The sequence below is a fragment of the Otolemur garnettii genome, unplaced genomic scaffold (assembly GCF_000181295.1).
Source record: "Otolemur garnettii isolate 467f Iridium unplaced genomic scaffold, OtoGar3 scaffold00003, whole genome shotgun sequence".
Taxonomy (NCBI): domain Eukaryota; kingdom Metazoa; phylum Chordata; class Mammalia; order Primates; family Galagidae; genus Otolemur; species Otolemur garnettii.
This window is the reverse complement of record NW_003852398.1, coordinates 25,822,669-25,837,546: the sequence shown is the minus strand read 5'-3', so window position 1 is coordinate 25,837,546 and position 14,878 is coordinate 25,822,669. Positions and strand designations below refer to the sequence as shown.

Sequence of the window (14,878 nt, the reverse complement as noted above, 5' to 3'; positions counted from 1 at the left end):
AGGCAAACTTCAGCTCCCGGGAAACCAGGAACAGTCTGCCCAACGAGCATACTCCAGCCAGGTTATTCCCAACCCACCCCACCTTAACCCAGTAGGCAAGGATCACTCTGCTGTAGTTGGTGATCTTTGTCTACCAAAAAGTAAATGTGGGGTCTCCACACCCAGGCCAAGTGTTAAGGCCTAAGCCAAGAACGCTACTAATTTGTTCTCCCAGGGGCTAGTTAAGGGCCTCTGAGGTCTGCTCTGCAGAAGACCAGGAAAGGTCTGAGTGGCCAGCATGGGGGCTCTGACTCAGCCCGTGCACACAGCTATGCCTCCAAGGGTGGGTCCAGGCACAGGCTGCCTTATTCAACCAGAAGATTTCAGATTCTGCTCTGAGGACTTCTTACACCTGCTCACTGAAGGCACACACTATGGCTCCTTGTTTGCTCCTGCCCATCTGAGGTCAGAGGCCCGGGGAGGTCCAGAGTGAGGACTCAGACCCATTGGGCAGGACTGAGGGGAGCTCACCTCCTGGGGGGCCCGCTCTGTGAGGATGACCACCCCCTCCTTCCTTGAGGAAGCAAAGGTGTTTTATTGGAGTTTCTCCTGGGGAACAAGGTGTGAGGAGGAGGAAGCATGGGAGGAGAGGGACTGAGATACAGAGAAGTGTTGTGAACAGAACGCTCAATATAAGCATAAAGTCCAAAGGCAAAACAGAAGTATGAGCTCAGTCTGACTCATAGCACATGCAAGGTGAGTGGATGAGGATCAGAGACGAGGACCCCCCAGAGTTAACCATTAGTGCCCCTGAACAACGAGCCAGGCAAGACATGCAGAACAAGTCCAGCCAACTCACGTGTAAGACTCAAAATCTCCATTGCTTATGGCTTCAATCAGCTGCTCTGTCACTTTTATAATTTCCTGTTTCCGCACTGTAAGTCAGAGGGGACACAGAAATAGCAATAATAATAAAATAGTAGCAATAATGAAGCACCAACTACCATTGCCTGAGTCCTTATCACGTGCCAGGCCCTGTGCGAGGATCTGAGAACCTCATATAAATAAGATGGTCTCACTTATCCTTGCATCGGCCCTGGGAGATGGGTACCATCAGCCGTCTTTCCCAGGAGAAGAAACTGAAGCCAGATAGGTTTAAAAAGGTATGAAATGTCTCTCTACTACGAAGGGTAGAGCCAGTGGCTCAGTTGGCATCCATTGCTTCCAAAAATCACATACGGTGGGCATTTTGTCCCCAGGTCTTGACTCAAAAACATGCATCACCACCACCTTTCTTTGTCACATGAATCAAAACAGGATCGACTACTACATCATCACTAATAGCCAGGAATCAGGGGCTCCCCCATGGCCAAACAGGGGCTCACCCCTTTAGTCTGGGTAAGCTCTCTGCCTAATTTGGGTGCCTACAGGAATCAAGTCCTGAGCTGTCCAGAACATTCATTATGCCTTTCTAGGCATAATGAATCCCAGTTGCTGAGACCTGGCCTTCTTTTGTCAGCCACTGAAATACCACAAGCAGTTGGTCTTTCTGGTAGAGAGTTAGACATTAGTTTTCGTTCCTGTTAAATGGGGATATTGCCAACTCTCATTCATTCAGAGTGGAACAACTAGTGGAAAGTATCCAGGCTTTGGTCTCAGACAAACATTCTTCTCAATTCCAGCCCAGGTCCTTATAACCTGTACAACTATAGGCCACAAGGTTGTATGCTGGTCTGTCAAGTAGAGTTGACGGTATCCCCCTCCCGGAGTTGTTATGAGGACAAGGTGATGGGGTGGACACAAAGCCTGGCACATAATAGGCACACACCTAAGTGCTGCCATTTGCTGCAGCTGGCAGCCCTTCCCCTGCTAGGAGTGCCTTATCAACAAACACCTGGGAGGCTGGCCAGGCCAGCTTCTCCCAATTTCACACATGAGGGGACTGAGCCTCCGCAATAGAGGAATTAGAAGCCAGGTGTCCTGGCTCTCAGTAGAGCTAACAGGAGAAGACACCCTGGTTTCTCAGGAACAGGCCCTCTCTCCTTCCTCCCCTCGGCTGAAGCTCAGCTTCAAACCCTGTCAGCTCACTGGCCAATAGGAGCAGTCTCAGGAGAAGTAGAGGAACACATTCCCTGAGACGGAGCTCAACCCTCAGCATTCTTTATCAGGGAGCCTGGCAGGGAACCCAAGCCCACCAACGCCCTGCCCAGCCGTCCCTCATCAGCTGCCCATGCTGCCCTAGTCCATACTGGGAGTTTACCTCAAGCCCAGAGGACACAGAACAGAGAACATCCATGCTGCAAGAAACCCTTGGAGGCCATAGACTCAGATTCCTTATCAAACTATTGGGGAAACTGAGGCTCAGTGAGGGGTTGTGATTTGCTCAAGGACACAAGACACAGCAGGTCAGAGTCAGGCTCCCAGCCCAAGGCCCCCATGAAGTTGGTTGGCCGTTATGTTTGTCTATTCCCAACTCAAATACTAGTTTACGGAGGCCAGGCCATGGCTTCTCTCACCTGCTGCATCCCAGAGTCTGGACCAGGCCTGGTACTCACAGGCCTTTACTACTGAATAAATGAATGGGAGAGAGTGCTTAGCCTACTGAGTCCCAAAGCCTCACGGCACAACTTCCCTTCCACATCACAGATGAGCAAACTGAAGGTGAAAGAAGCTGAATAATTTGCTCCAGCTCCAACCCCAACCAGAGTTTGCGATTCCAAAGCCCCTCATACTCTTCCCACCATGCCTGGCACTAACCTTGGCATGAGGTGGGTGGTCAGTAGATGTTGTAATTATCATTCAGTGTCAATTACCACAGTGAAAAGCTAATTCTTTCTCTCCTGGCTCGAATCAGAATGACCCAGACTGAGAGTGAGGCCATCTTTAGGCCATGAGTGCCATAAGGTCACACAGGGTTTGCCCTCTCTCTCTCTCTGAGCCTTTCTGAGGCTAGGACAGAGGTGGCACTCAGTGCATATGTGCTGAGTAAATCAATCAATGAGTGGATGGTGCCAAACTGCTCCATGGACTGCTCTTTTTGTCCTGTCCCCTGGAATTGCCCAAGAAGTCACCTGGTAGCCACTGTCCCTAGGAAACTCAGAACCTGGTCTGCTAGTCAATGCTGTTAATCAACTCTTCCCTCCTTCTGGGAAGCTGGAGACAGAGGATGGGAAGAAACTCAGCCCTTTTATAGCCACCTCATTCTGGCCACTTTCACACAGAATCAGGGGTGATGCCCCTCCATGGGCCCCAGCCCCTGCCCTCTCTCTGTGGACATCTAGATCCCTCCAGCTTGCCATTCTACCACCCTTTGCCTCACGTCCTGTCTCCTGTGCTGCTTCTCACCACCTCTCTGAGAGTCTAGCAAAGTGGTTGAGGATATATATTTGGGAGCCAGGCTCCCTAGGTTTGGATTCTAGCTATGCCACTTAATAGCTGTGTGACCTTGGGAAAGGGACGTCCTTGTGCCTCAGTTTCCCCATATAGATAATGGAATTACTAACTTACCTTGTAGAGTTGTTCTGAGGATTGAATTAAAAATATACCTATAGAAATAGCTAACACATGTATGTCCTCATGGAGAGCCAGCTGCTGTTCCAAACCCTTTATATCAACCACTTATGTAATTAATGCTGCATCATGTAAAGCAGTTAAGGCATTGCCGGGCACTCTGGAAATGAGAGCTGTGATTATTATTATCTGGAAATCTCTGAGCCAGAAGTTCCTCCTGAGGACAGCCTTGAATCTGTGGTCAGGGCAGGGCTGCTTCCCAGCAGCCTGATATGTGGTGGTTTGGTCTTGGTTGGCACCTTGGGGCTCACGGCCTGCCGAGTAGACCATAAGCAGGCCGCAAGACTGCACTGTTGGACAGCTCTCGCTCTTGGTGCCACCTCTTTCCTTCAAGTTGAAATCTATCCCTCTGAAAGCCCCAAGTTAGAGTTCCAGTCTTCTTTCTGCCTTCTGGGGCCCTGAAGTGAGCACCTGCTCCCCTAGACCATATGCCTGCCCTGAAATCAGTCTTCTTAGGGCCTCCACGATGCAGTTTCCAGTTCCTGACTCAAACTGGCCATCTACTCCTTAAGTGTCCTTGAGCTGTCTGCATACCTCTCTAGGTAAGAACAAAGAATCTCAGATGTGGCCTGAGTAATAAGAATAATGCAGGTCTGGGGTAGCACTCTCTGTCTCCTTCCCAATTCTAAATATTATACCTCTATTAATGCAGCCTGAAAAAATGCCTGACTTGGCCGTGCCTCTAGCCCTCAGGACACCAAATTTGCCAACAGTTGAAGCCTAGTGAGTAGTAGTCTACCTAGTTTTGCTCTCTGGGACAGAAGACTCTGAGGGCCCAGTGCTTCTTCAGTCTAGAAAAGTCTATTCTAGTCCTGGGTCCTTTCTGAGCCCTCAGCAGCCCCATTGCCATTTAAGGGATTCATTCAGCAGCTTCTCAGCTTTTTTTCTGCCAGGTGTTCACCCAGACAATCTGGGAATGCTCCCTACAGATGGGAAAGCTGAGACCCCAGAGAGGTTAAGACACTCTCTCAAGATCACACAGCATGCTGAGCCTGAAATGGGAGCAGCATTTCGGAATGATATTTCCCGGAATGTCTCTGCCCAGATTCTGAGGCAGCTCTTTAGCAGGAGAGGAAATTAATTTTTCATGGAGTTAACCAGAAGGAGATAGGGGAGTGGGGAAAAAACCTGGAAGAGCCTTGTGCAGCTCAGAGGGTGAGAAGCCTCTGCGCTGAGCCAGGGGTGCCCTGAAATATTAATGTCTCTTTCTCTCCTCAGGGGAAAAATGTTCCCTGGAGGATGACATTTCTAATTAACTTTAATGTTAGGTCAGAGTCCACCCTACCAGCTGCTAGTCTCACTTAGTAAGAAGATTTAACAAATTAACACTAGCAAATGGTTCTCTAGAAACTTTCTTTAAGGTCTGAGAGGCTGGGGGAGGTACATGAGCTTCTCTGTCCTGCTGAACATGGGGAGAAGCTCCTGACTAGGCCAGTATCTCCTCTATCAGACATGGCCTCCGAGGCTTTTGTACATGTGAGGAAACTGAGGCAGAGGATGGGGTTCTGCCATTAATAACCCATATGTGCGTGCCCTTTCTCCTCTCTGGGCCTCAGCTTTCTCTCTGTAAAAGGGACAGTGGTAACCCAAAATTCAAGACTTTGCATACTGCTCCATCCTGATCCCTCTAAAGTAAAGGACAATGATTGCAAATGTGGGACCTCAGAGAAGCAGCATAAATCCATTACTCCAGGTGCAAAATGTCTTTGCTAGCTCCTAATTTACATGAATAGTACACACAAATGTTATACTCTATTCCAAATATTTCTGTCTGTCTAACATATAAATTTGTCTTAAAATATCTTTGAGTAAAATTGATGCTCCTGGTTTCCTGTCATTCAAAGAACTCTAGTTTGAAAAAGGAAATTAAGATTTATTAAACCCTGATATTATGTGCCAGACACGGCACATACTTTATATGCATCCTCTGTTTCATCTGCACAGCAGTCCTCTGAGGTCGGTGCTATCATCATCATTTCTTTACCATTTTTTTTTTCTTCTGAGACAGAGATTTGTTTCGTCAACCCACGTAGAGTTCAGCAGCAGCATCGTATCTCGCTGCAACCTCAAATTCCTGAGTTCAAGCGATCCTCCTATCTCAGCCTCCTGCAGAGCTGGGACTACAGGCACTGCAAGACCATGCCCAGATGATTTTTTCTATTTTTAGAACAGATGGGGTTTTGCTCTTGCCCAGGCTGGACTCAAACTCCTGACCTCAAGTGATCCTCCCACTTCAATCTCCTCGAGCGGGGGTAGCATTGCAGGTATAAGCAGCACTGTGGCCAGTCCCATTCTTTACTGTTAAGGAAACTGAAGCTCAGAGAGGTTGAGCAACTTGTCCAAGGTCAATAGCAAATGGACCTCCATGGAGAAGAGCAGAGGCAAATCACCTCCAGGTCTGTGTTTGCTCTGAGGGCTATGAGGCCATGTCCAGTCTCCTCAGAATCCCAGAATCCAGCTCTTACCATTGGGCAGTGAGCCTCACATATGGGGGATATCTTAGAAGCACCATTTCTTTGTCTGACATAGACCTATGGAATCAGACTCCAGAGAGGCAGGGCCAGGAAGGAATGTAGTTAGAAGGTCGGCTGTGGGACTAAGAATGCTGACTTGAGCAGAACAGGGAATTCTTCTTCAAGATTATATATATATATATATAATATATACAGCAAGCTCAAACTCTTGGGCTTAAGTTATTCTCTTGCCTCAGCCTCCTAAGTAGCTGGGACTACAGGCACCCGCCACATATTTTTTTGGTTATAGTTGTCATTGTTGTTTGGCAGGCCTGGGCTGGGTTTGAAGCCTCCAGCTCCAGTGTACGTGGCTGGCTCCCTAGCTGCTGAGCTACAGGCACCAAGCCAAGATAATATATTTTCACGTTTTTATTTATTTGTTTGTTTGCTTATTTATTTTAGAGATGGGGGTCTCTCTATGTTGCTCAGGCTAGAGGGCAGTGGCTAGTCACAGTTGCAATCATAGCATTCCTGGCCTAAGTGATCTTCCTACCTTAGCCTCCCAAACAGCTCAATATAATGTATTTTTGAAGGTTGTCCCTGATGCCATCACAGAAGATGGATTTGCTCTACCAATAGGCTGTAGTGACAGATTGCCTATCACCCCTCAAGTTGGGAACAGCCAGAAAGGGACACACACAGAGTGGGGCCCATCTTGCAGGTGGCGTGCAGAGCCAGGAGGCAGTCGTGTGTGGTGTGTCCAAACTGGTCAAAAGCCTGACTTGCAATTGTTCAAAAATATTCATTACATAATAAAACGCTTGTGTCCCCATTTTTATATTCTAAATAACATATCTAAACTCCTAAAAACAAATGTCTAAACTGGTATGGTTGAGTTTCCTCTGGGTCAATAGTCTAATCCTGTATTTCAGAGACTCCCTGGCCATCTCTGACTCACTCCCAAGTGTGCAAACACCAGATCGCCCTGTTCTAGGGAAGGAGGAGGGCCAGTTGCTAATGCATTGGGGATTTGGTGTCCCTGAGCAGAATTCAGCACTCCCTGCTCCTTCCTCCACGCTCCTACTGCAGTTTCCACACACCAAGGCCTTCAGAGTGGTAGCACCTGGGTTCAAACCCTAACTACCCTCATGAGCTATGGGACCTCAGGCCAGTGAACTCAACCTCTCTGACCTAAGCTGTGGAATGGAGTTTGTCCCAGTACTGCCTTTATGGGGCTGTTGTGAGGCTTCAGTAAGTCAGTTCAGATGAGAGCTGGGAACCAGGCTGGCGCACAGCAAGTATTCCATACGTGTCAGCCTTTATTGCTATTCCTGTTGTGCCCTTTCTCACAATCCAGTCCCAGCTGCCCAGGCCTTTGCTCCCTCATCCATCTGAGAGCTTTTTAGGACTTGCCAGACACTAGCCCCAGTAGCCCCTGCAGGCTCAGGGTGTCTCAGGCAGCGTTTCCCATGCTCCAGCCAGCTGAACTTACTGAGTTTTTGCTGTTCCTTCCTGTACTATTGCTACTTCATGGTTTTAAAATCAACTCATTTTTTAAAAAAACTCAAAAACACTTATCTCATAAGGATAATTTTTATCACTACTTTACACTTATGATTTGAACATGTTAAACTTTTATTTTCTTTCTTTCTTCTTCTTCTTTTTTTTTTTTGGAGACAGAGTCTCACTCAGTTGTCCCAAGCTAGAGTGGCATGGTGTCATAGCTCACAGCAACCTCAAAATCCTGGGTTCAAGCAATTCTCCTGCCTCAGCCTTCCAACCATTAAGATTATAGGCATTGGCCACAATGCCAAACTAATTTTCTTCTCTTATTTTTTTTAGCAGAGATAGGGTGCCACTCTTGCTCAGGATGGTCTCAAACTCCTGAGTTTAAACAGTACACCTGCCTAGGTCTCCCAAAGTGCTAGGATTACAGGTGTGTGCCAATAAGCCCAGCCATGTTCAACTTTTCTGTAGTATGCATTAAGGTAAATCTATAACTTCTAAAATAAAATAATGAATGTGCCAGCAGTAGTTCTAGCAACCCACAGGGCAAATAATCCATAGTGTACCCATTTTGTGAGGAGTTCTTTGTAAAAGAGCAGCCACAAGGTGGGCCTGGGGCCCCATCCAGGTTGGGAACTGTCAATGAAGGGGTTTTGTCCAGATGGTACCGGGCAGTTGTGGAGCCTAGACCCTGAAGGCAAGGCCCCTCCCTACCTTTGGTGTCTTCATCCTCAATGGTGGTGTTGGTGCTCTCAGAAGATTCCTGCCAAAAAGAACACAGGGGATGGTGAGGCCAGTGTGGCAAGCAGGACAAGGCACAGCCAGGCAGGGCTGTCCAGCTGCCTGATGTTGCAGCCTGCTTTCTGTCAGCCTCCCAGGAGCTGCCATCCAGATGCTGTACTGAAAACCTTGCCAAACTCTCCAGCCTAAGGAGGGGGAAGGCCCAATGGAGTAGGTGGCCAGGGGCCAGGGCAGGGATGAAGGAATGGCTACAAGGAGAACCCTGGCCTTTCCAGAAGGGTTAAGAGGAGGTTCTCGTGTCCTTTCTGCTCGAGGGGTCAAAGAGGGGGTATGGAGGAGCAGAGAGACACCATAGCGGCCGCAGAATGGGGAAGGAACCCACACTGGCAGGAGAGGAAGAGAGAGAGAAGGAGGCCCAGTGTGAGAGGGTGGGCTTTTCAGAGGGGAGGAAAAACCACACAACTGAGTGAGACAGCAATGGAATCAGATGAAGAGGGATGTGGGCCACCATGCCACCACTGGAGCCCCTAGACAGAGGCAGGGCTGCTGGCCCCTCTGCCACCCGTGGGCCGGGTAGCCTAACTCAGGCTCAGGAGGGGCCTCCATGGCACTACTACTATTACTACTACCAAGCCCACCCTTGCTGCAACTGGCACAAACCAAGCCTGAAATAAATTCCAGAGCAGAGGGGAAGGGAGAAGCGAGAAGCCAAGGGCTGGATGTGGGGTGAGGTTCAAATCCACCTTCATACCAAAAGCAGGTCTGCTATTGGCCTGCTTTTCCAGACCATGGAATTGTAAGTGTCAACAGAAACACGCAAACAACACACACACACAACACACAAATTGTCACACAAGGCACACGTACCAAGCACGCCCTGAGCACCCTCTCCCCGCCCCGGGTTCCCAGTGCAGCCTGCAGGAGGGAGGCAGGAGCAAGGGTTCGAGGCCCAGCATTTACCGGCGTATAGGAGACGGCAGACACTCACCATTAACTGAACGCTGGAACTGGACTTTCTTTTCTGGAAAAACAAGGAGAAGAGATGGGACAGGAAAAGACACAGCGTGAAAACGGCAGGGAGCAGAGAAACGACAGGGGAGGTGTGGAAGGAGGATGGACCTCAGGGTCATCCTCTGTGGTCCTTTGTCAGCTTGGCCTTGGGACAAGGAGCCAGTGCCACTAGTAACAGCTACCCTGGCAGGCCAGTCCTGTCAGCCTGAAGGTCAAGGTCCTCATGCGCAGCTGCCTGTGTCTACCACTCTAACAACTAAGCCCAAGGCCAAGCCTCCTTGGACCAGGGCTGCCCACTATGCCTAGCTCTGATGGGGGGAGCCGATCATGGCTCTCAGATGCCGGCTGCCTAAGGCCCCCCAGTGTCCAGTGCTCTTGAAAGACTAAAGGGTGCTCAGGCCTGGAGATGAGGCCCTGTGTCTCCTGCTAAGCTCCTTGTGCATCTCTAAGAGTACCCCACGTCCCATAGACTCCCTTAGTTGGAAAATTTGTCAAAAATATACAATACCAGGTCCCCTCTGAGGAGTCTGATAACTAGGTCTGGGGTGGACCTGGGCATCTCCATTTTCAACAATAGCCCTAAGTAATTTCCAAGGAGAGCCAGGTGTGGGAGCCAGTCCTTTGAAATCCTGTTTGCTTTCACAACTTCCCATGACTGGCTTATTTAGCTCCTTTATGCTGATGGAGAAACTGAGGTGCAGCCAGAAGTGAAGCTGAGTCTGAACTTGAGTCTTTCAGCCCCGCCATTCTCAGCATTCCCTGTGTTGGCTATGGAACCAAGAGAAGGAGGACAGGGACAAAAGCAGATTTCCTTCTCCTTCCCTCAGCTCTCCAAGCCAGGAGTCTTAAAGACTCACATTCACAGAAGGTCACAGGTTGAGACTGACACTTGCATCACATAGTGGGAATCTGAGGCCCAGAAAGGCACAGTGGCCTGTCCTAGGCCTGTCAGCAAACCTCAGCAAGGCTGTGGCTAGAGCCCAGGCTTGTGTGCAGGGCTCCTTCCTCTGTCTGGGTCTTCAAGTACTCAGGGCTTAAGCCCTCTTCAAAGGCTCAGTCTGTCCTGGATGCCCTCACATCTGCAAAACCATAAGACCCTCCTCCCTGCTGCACAACAGGGGGGTAAAGATACAGCCAGTGATGCCCTCAGGGCAGGCCTTTGCCATAGGAGGCACTGGCTATTCCTTGAGGGTCTCAGGTCTAATTCTGGGCTCTCTGACTCCAAGATCTAGTGAGCTTTTGTGTGCCAAGAACCTAAGACCCTCCATCCAGGGCCTCCACAGACGTGGCAGGTGGCTCACTGTGCATTCCAGTGCTATGTGCTCCCAGGAGCATAGATACTCACACACTAGCCTCTTCTCCAGCTGGGCTGGACAGTGTGACTCCCACAGCCAGCAGCCTGCAGCCAGCTTCCCCTCTCCTGTCCTCTTCTCCCTCCCCTCCTCAACCTTCTCCACTCTTCTCCTCTCCTCTCCTCTCTCCTTTCCTAATTTTGGCCTCATTCCTGGCTGCAGCTAGGCCAGGCACAGTATGTGTGGGGAAGGGGACAGCCCCACAGAGCTCAGCTGTCAGCAGAAACCTGAGGAGCCGCACAGGGGCCAGGAGGTTCCAGGCGGGACACGAGGAGGGAACACAGAGCAGAGACTGCATCAGATTCGGACGCACAGTGACAGGATGGGACATGGGGGTGAGAGGTCATGACGGCACGGATGGGACACCAACAGGGGCAGTGAGTGGGGCTGAGGGGTGGGAGCTGCCAGCTCCTCCTCACAGAAATCAGGGCCTGGAGCTGGCCGGAAGGGGGACATTGCTTCTTGGAAGTAGAAAAGATCGATTTTCCTGAGTCACAAATGATGATAATCCTGCATTGACCAGCACTTTAGAGTTTGATTTAGAAGGACTTTCACCAAAAGTAGAGTCGCATCTCTCAGAACTATAGGCAGAAGCGTGGTACCAAGGTTAGCAAAGATGACAGAAACTGAGAATGTTCAAAATGGGTCTTGAAAAGCCTTTAAAAGCCCATGAGGGACATCGCATGACTGCATCATGTGACTGCTTTCCCTGCAGCACGAGAGACAGCCACGCTTCTTCAGGTAAGCCCCAGGTGAAGCAGCGGTTTGTCCCTAGGGACTGAGGTGTGGGAGAAACAAGTATTTCCCCTATAGCTGAAGGTGTGTCAGGTAAAGGAACACATGTGTGGTTCCTCTCGCCAGCCCCCTGCAAAAGACTGCCATGCTGCTCTGGTACAAATGCCAGAACCAATGGTCTGGGTTGCCCAGGGCAGTAACTGCAGGGCCGACTGGAACCTGTGGCTTCCTGTCTTGAGCTCCAGTTTCACTGGTACTGAAAACACAGCTGGACCACGCCACCCCTACCAACTGCTGTCCTTCCCTACAGGAGGGAAGGATGCTGGAGATGGTCAAAGTTGGCCTTTGAATTTGTCTTCTTCCATACCTAGGCACCCTGAGAAGTCCATCCTATGTTGCAGGAAGTGGTGGCACTTTGCTCAGCTGTGCCCACTGGAAAGCCTGCAGTGAGCACCAGAGCCTCACCAGGCTACAAGCTGTTCTTGCCCTCTGACAGCTCCTGCCCCCTGGTCTTGCCCGAGAAAAGCCTGACCAGAGTTTCTTCCCCAGACCCAGCCTGAGGGAGGCCCCTCCTGACCCGATAACTCAGGGGCTCTGCATTGGCCTTTGCCAGGGCAACACCCAAGAGCCCAGCACCAGGGCAGCCTCTCTCTCTGCCCTCTCCTCTTTCACCGACCTGGGCCATAGCCCACCAGTGCCTGTAGCCTCTGCTCCCACATCCCCCAAATCAGAGCCATAGAGCCCACTGCGCCCTTGCTCAGTATCTCCACTCAGGGGTCAGGGAAGGCCCCAGCTGCTCCAAACCTGGCAGCCCCACATTGCACATCTCTCGATTACCATTTCACGGGGGTGGGGTGGGGGGGGTGGTATGCAAGCCAAACTCACCACCAGATTTCATTATAGGGTTTGGAATAGGTGCCTCTTGACTTTATAAGTTGGGTTGGCTTTAGATTCATGGTTTTCAAATATTTTCTGGAACAAACTTTGTTTTTAAGAGAAGTCATACTTGAAAATCTAATATCCTATATGTAAAATGAAGAAAAGATGATAACAACTGGCATCTCGTGGGCATGCTTCACATGCCAGTGCGTGCTAAGCTATTGATGCACGTTATGTTAATTCTCACAAGTATCCCTAGGAGGTGGGGCCCCTTTTGACCTCATTTCATGAAGGAGGAGAAAGACAAGCTTGGGGAATCTAAATGACCACCCCAATGGCTTCTGGTACATGTGAGAAACCCAGAACCCCACCCCATCTGCTGTTGGAAGTGCCTCCCCAGAAGCTTTGGAATCCAAAGAGCTCAGTTTGAAAATCACTGACTTTGACTAATAACCAAATAATTGTGTATTGCTCAAGTACCCAAGATGAGAAGGGAGAATGGTTGGAGTTTGGTTGATGTTTTTGTTTGTTTATAAGCTGAAATCTTAGAAATAATCAAATCCACATCCCACCCATTGTATCTAGGGGAAAATTCAAGCTGGGACCAGGTTAAGGGCAGAGGGGAAGCCCAATTCTGGCTTTGGCCATCCAGCCCCGACCCTCTCCCATTCAACTCCTTGACAAACCAAGGCCAGTGGCCAGAGACCATACATGCTGCTATGAACCAAGCCATGAAGCCACCAGCACACCTGGGAAGCTGTATTCACACAGCATCCCACACCTTCCAATGTCCTGGGCACAGCCCAGCCCTGGGGCCCCGGACAGGCAAGGCTCTGAGCCCAGAAAAAGGCAGGGTCCCAAGAGAGAGAAGATGGAGAGGCAGGGGAGGAGCTGCAGAGAGCAAGGACCAGGCCCCAGAGAGCAGAGGGAGAAAAGAGAAGAGAGGAGAAGGAGGGGCCACAAGGCCTGGAGGGAAGTAGCTCGGGCAGGCTTGGGGTGGGACAGGGGCAGGCCAATGGGGGAGGAGGGGTTCTTGGCACTGACCAGTGGGCCTTGGTGGGGAAGTGGGCACCTCTTGATCCCAAAGCCCAAAGGAACAGCTGTATGTCCTCCATGGGCTTTCTGGGGTAAACTAAGGTAGACTGTGGAGCAGGTACCCATTCCAGCCCGCCTGTTCTCAAGAATGAGGAGGTCACCAATCACAGCCATTTCTGTCTCCTCCTCACATCCTCTTGCTCACCAGTTCTTCAGCCCTGGAGAACCACAGAAATCTCCTTCTTTCCTGCCCCTTCCTTTGTGCCAAGCCCAAGGCCAAGGTGTCTGCTTCTCCTCCTCATCCAAGGCCCCCTCCCCCAACTGCTCCCACCAGTCAAGGTGAGAAGGTGGGCACCAAAGCCCAGCTCTGCGTGTCTGGGAACGGCCTGGCCACAGATGTGACCTGTGTCTGCCCAGGACACCATCAGCAAGGCTTGGGTCTTGCCCCAGTCCTGAAAACCAGTCCCTGTTGGTGGAAACGCTGCCAGAGTCGCGCCCTGCTGAGCTGCCGCGGGACTTACCTTCACACCATCGTTCTTCTTGTTTCCTCCACTCTTCCCTCCTGTGGAGGACAGAAAGTAGAGGGTTAGCAACACCAGGCAGGGCACCAGGGCCCACAGGGCGAGGAACAGCAGCATCCACGAGCAGCCAGAGGGCAGACTGCGCAGGGAACAGAGCCGGCCCAGCAGTCCTCGGGGGAGACGGCCTCCTCCTCCTCCTCACTCCGTGGTGGCCCAGCAGTGCCAGTGGCCCCCTGGGTGGGCCTGTGCTCCCTGTTCTCAGCAATCTCAAGCGTAACCCTCTGGCTTCACGGGTTGAGGGAGTTATCCAATGCGTCCAGGGACTGTGGAGTTGCTATTTCAGCCCGGGGATTCCCTCTGGATCTCGATCACCACCATGCCGGTGGTGGCCAACCTGGAGGCCTGGCTGCCTGGCCCTGGACTGGACACTCCCTCCCCACCCTGGCCCTCTCTAATTTTAGCCCCATGCTTCTGCGGAGGTCATGTGTCAGCCCTGCCTACTCACTCCAGACAGCTGCAGGCCACATTTTGCTGGTGACAAGAAGCAGATGCCCCCGCTGTGGCCCACCCTGGCCAGAGCACCCATCCCCTGCCTTTCTCCACGGGCAGCACAGGCCTCCCTAGCCTCAGACTCCACAGCCAAACACTGCTGCTGGCTGTGTCCCTTGTGGCAGGGATAAGCAACAGCTCTCAGGGAGTCCTCCCCTGCTGTCATTTCCCTTTCCCTCCCTCCTTGCCTCCTGGCTGGAGCCCTGGAAGTGGTGATCAGCCAGGAAATGGCCTGAATGCCCAGGCCTGCCCCCAGCCTGCCATCTGGCTGCTTCAGACCTTAAGCAACTGCCTTAAACAAAACAAGGTATCTACAAAGGGCTTAGTACAGCATTTGATCTGTATGCAGTAGGTGCTCAGTAAATTGTAGCCAGGATAAGACCTTCTGGTGGCCTTGAGAGGTGAGCTAGGAAGGGGCATCCCAGGGCCCCATCCCAGAGCTAGGATGGGGCACTTGTCTGGCCAGCTTTGCAACCACCCTACATTTGCACCCAAGACCCCCTTGAGGCTCTCATCCAAAGCCCTTTACTTTCAAACCAAGGCAGGG

At 51.0% G+C, this 14,878-nt stretch overlaps 1 protein-coding gene across 2 annotated transcripts in view; it reads right to left on the bottom strand.

Annotated features, from left to right (window-relative positions):
- CAMK2A (calcium/calmodulin dependent protein kinase II alpha) overlaps positions 1–14,878 on the bottom strand; it is a 63,430-nt gene that overhangs the window by 6,007 nt on the left and 42,545 nt on the right. Inside the window, exons 13-16 of one of the 2 annotated variants that reach the window (XM_012808542.1) lie at positions 13,783–13,823; positions 9,238–9,270; positions 8,223–8,271; positions 839–914 (exon numbers count right to left, since the gene is read on the bottom strand). In XM_012808542.1, the coding sequence (XP_012663996.1) occupies positions 839–914; positions 8,223–8,271; positions 9,238–9,270; positions 13,783–13,823 (199 nt within the window). The remainder of the gene's footprint in view (positions 1–838; positions 915–8,222; positions 8,272–9,237; positions 9,271–13,782; positions 13,824–14,878) is intronic. The other variant, XM_012808546.2, reaches the window with a different exon arrangement.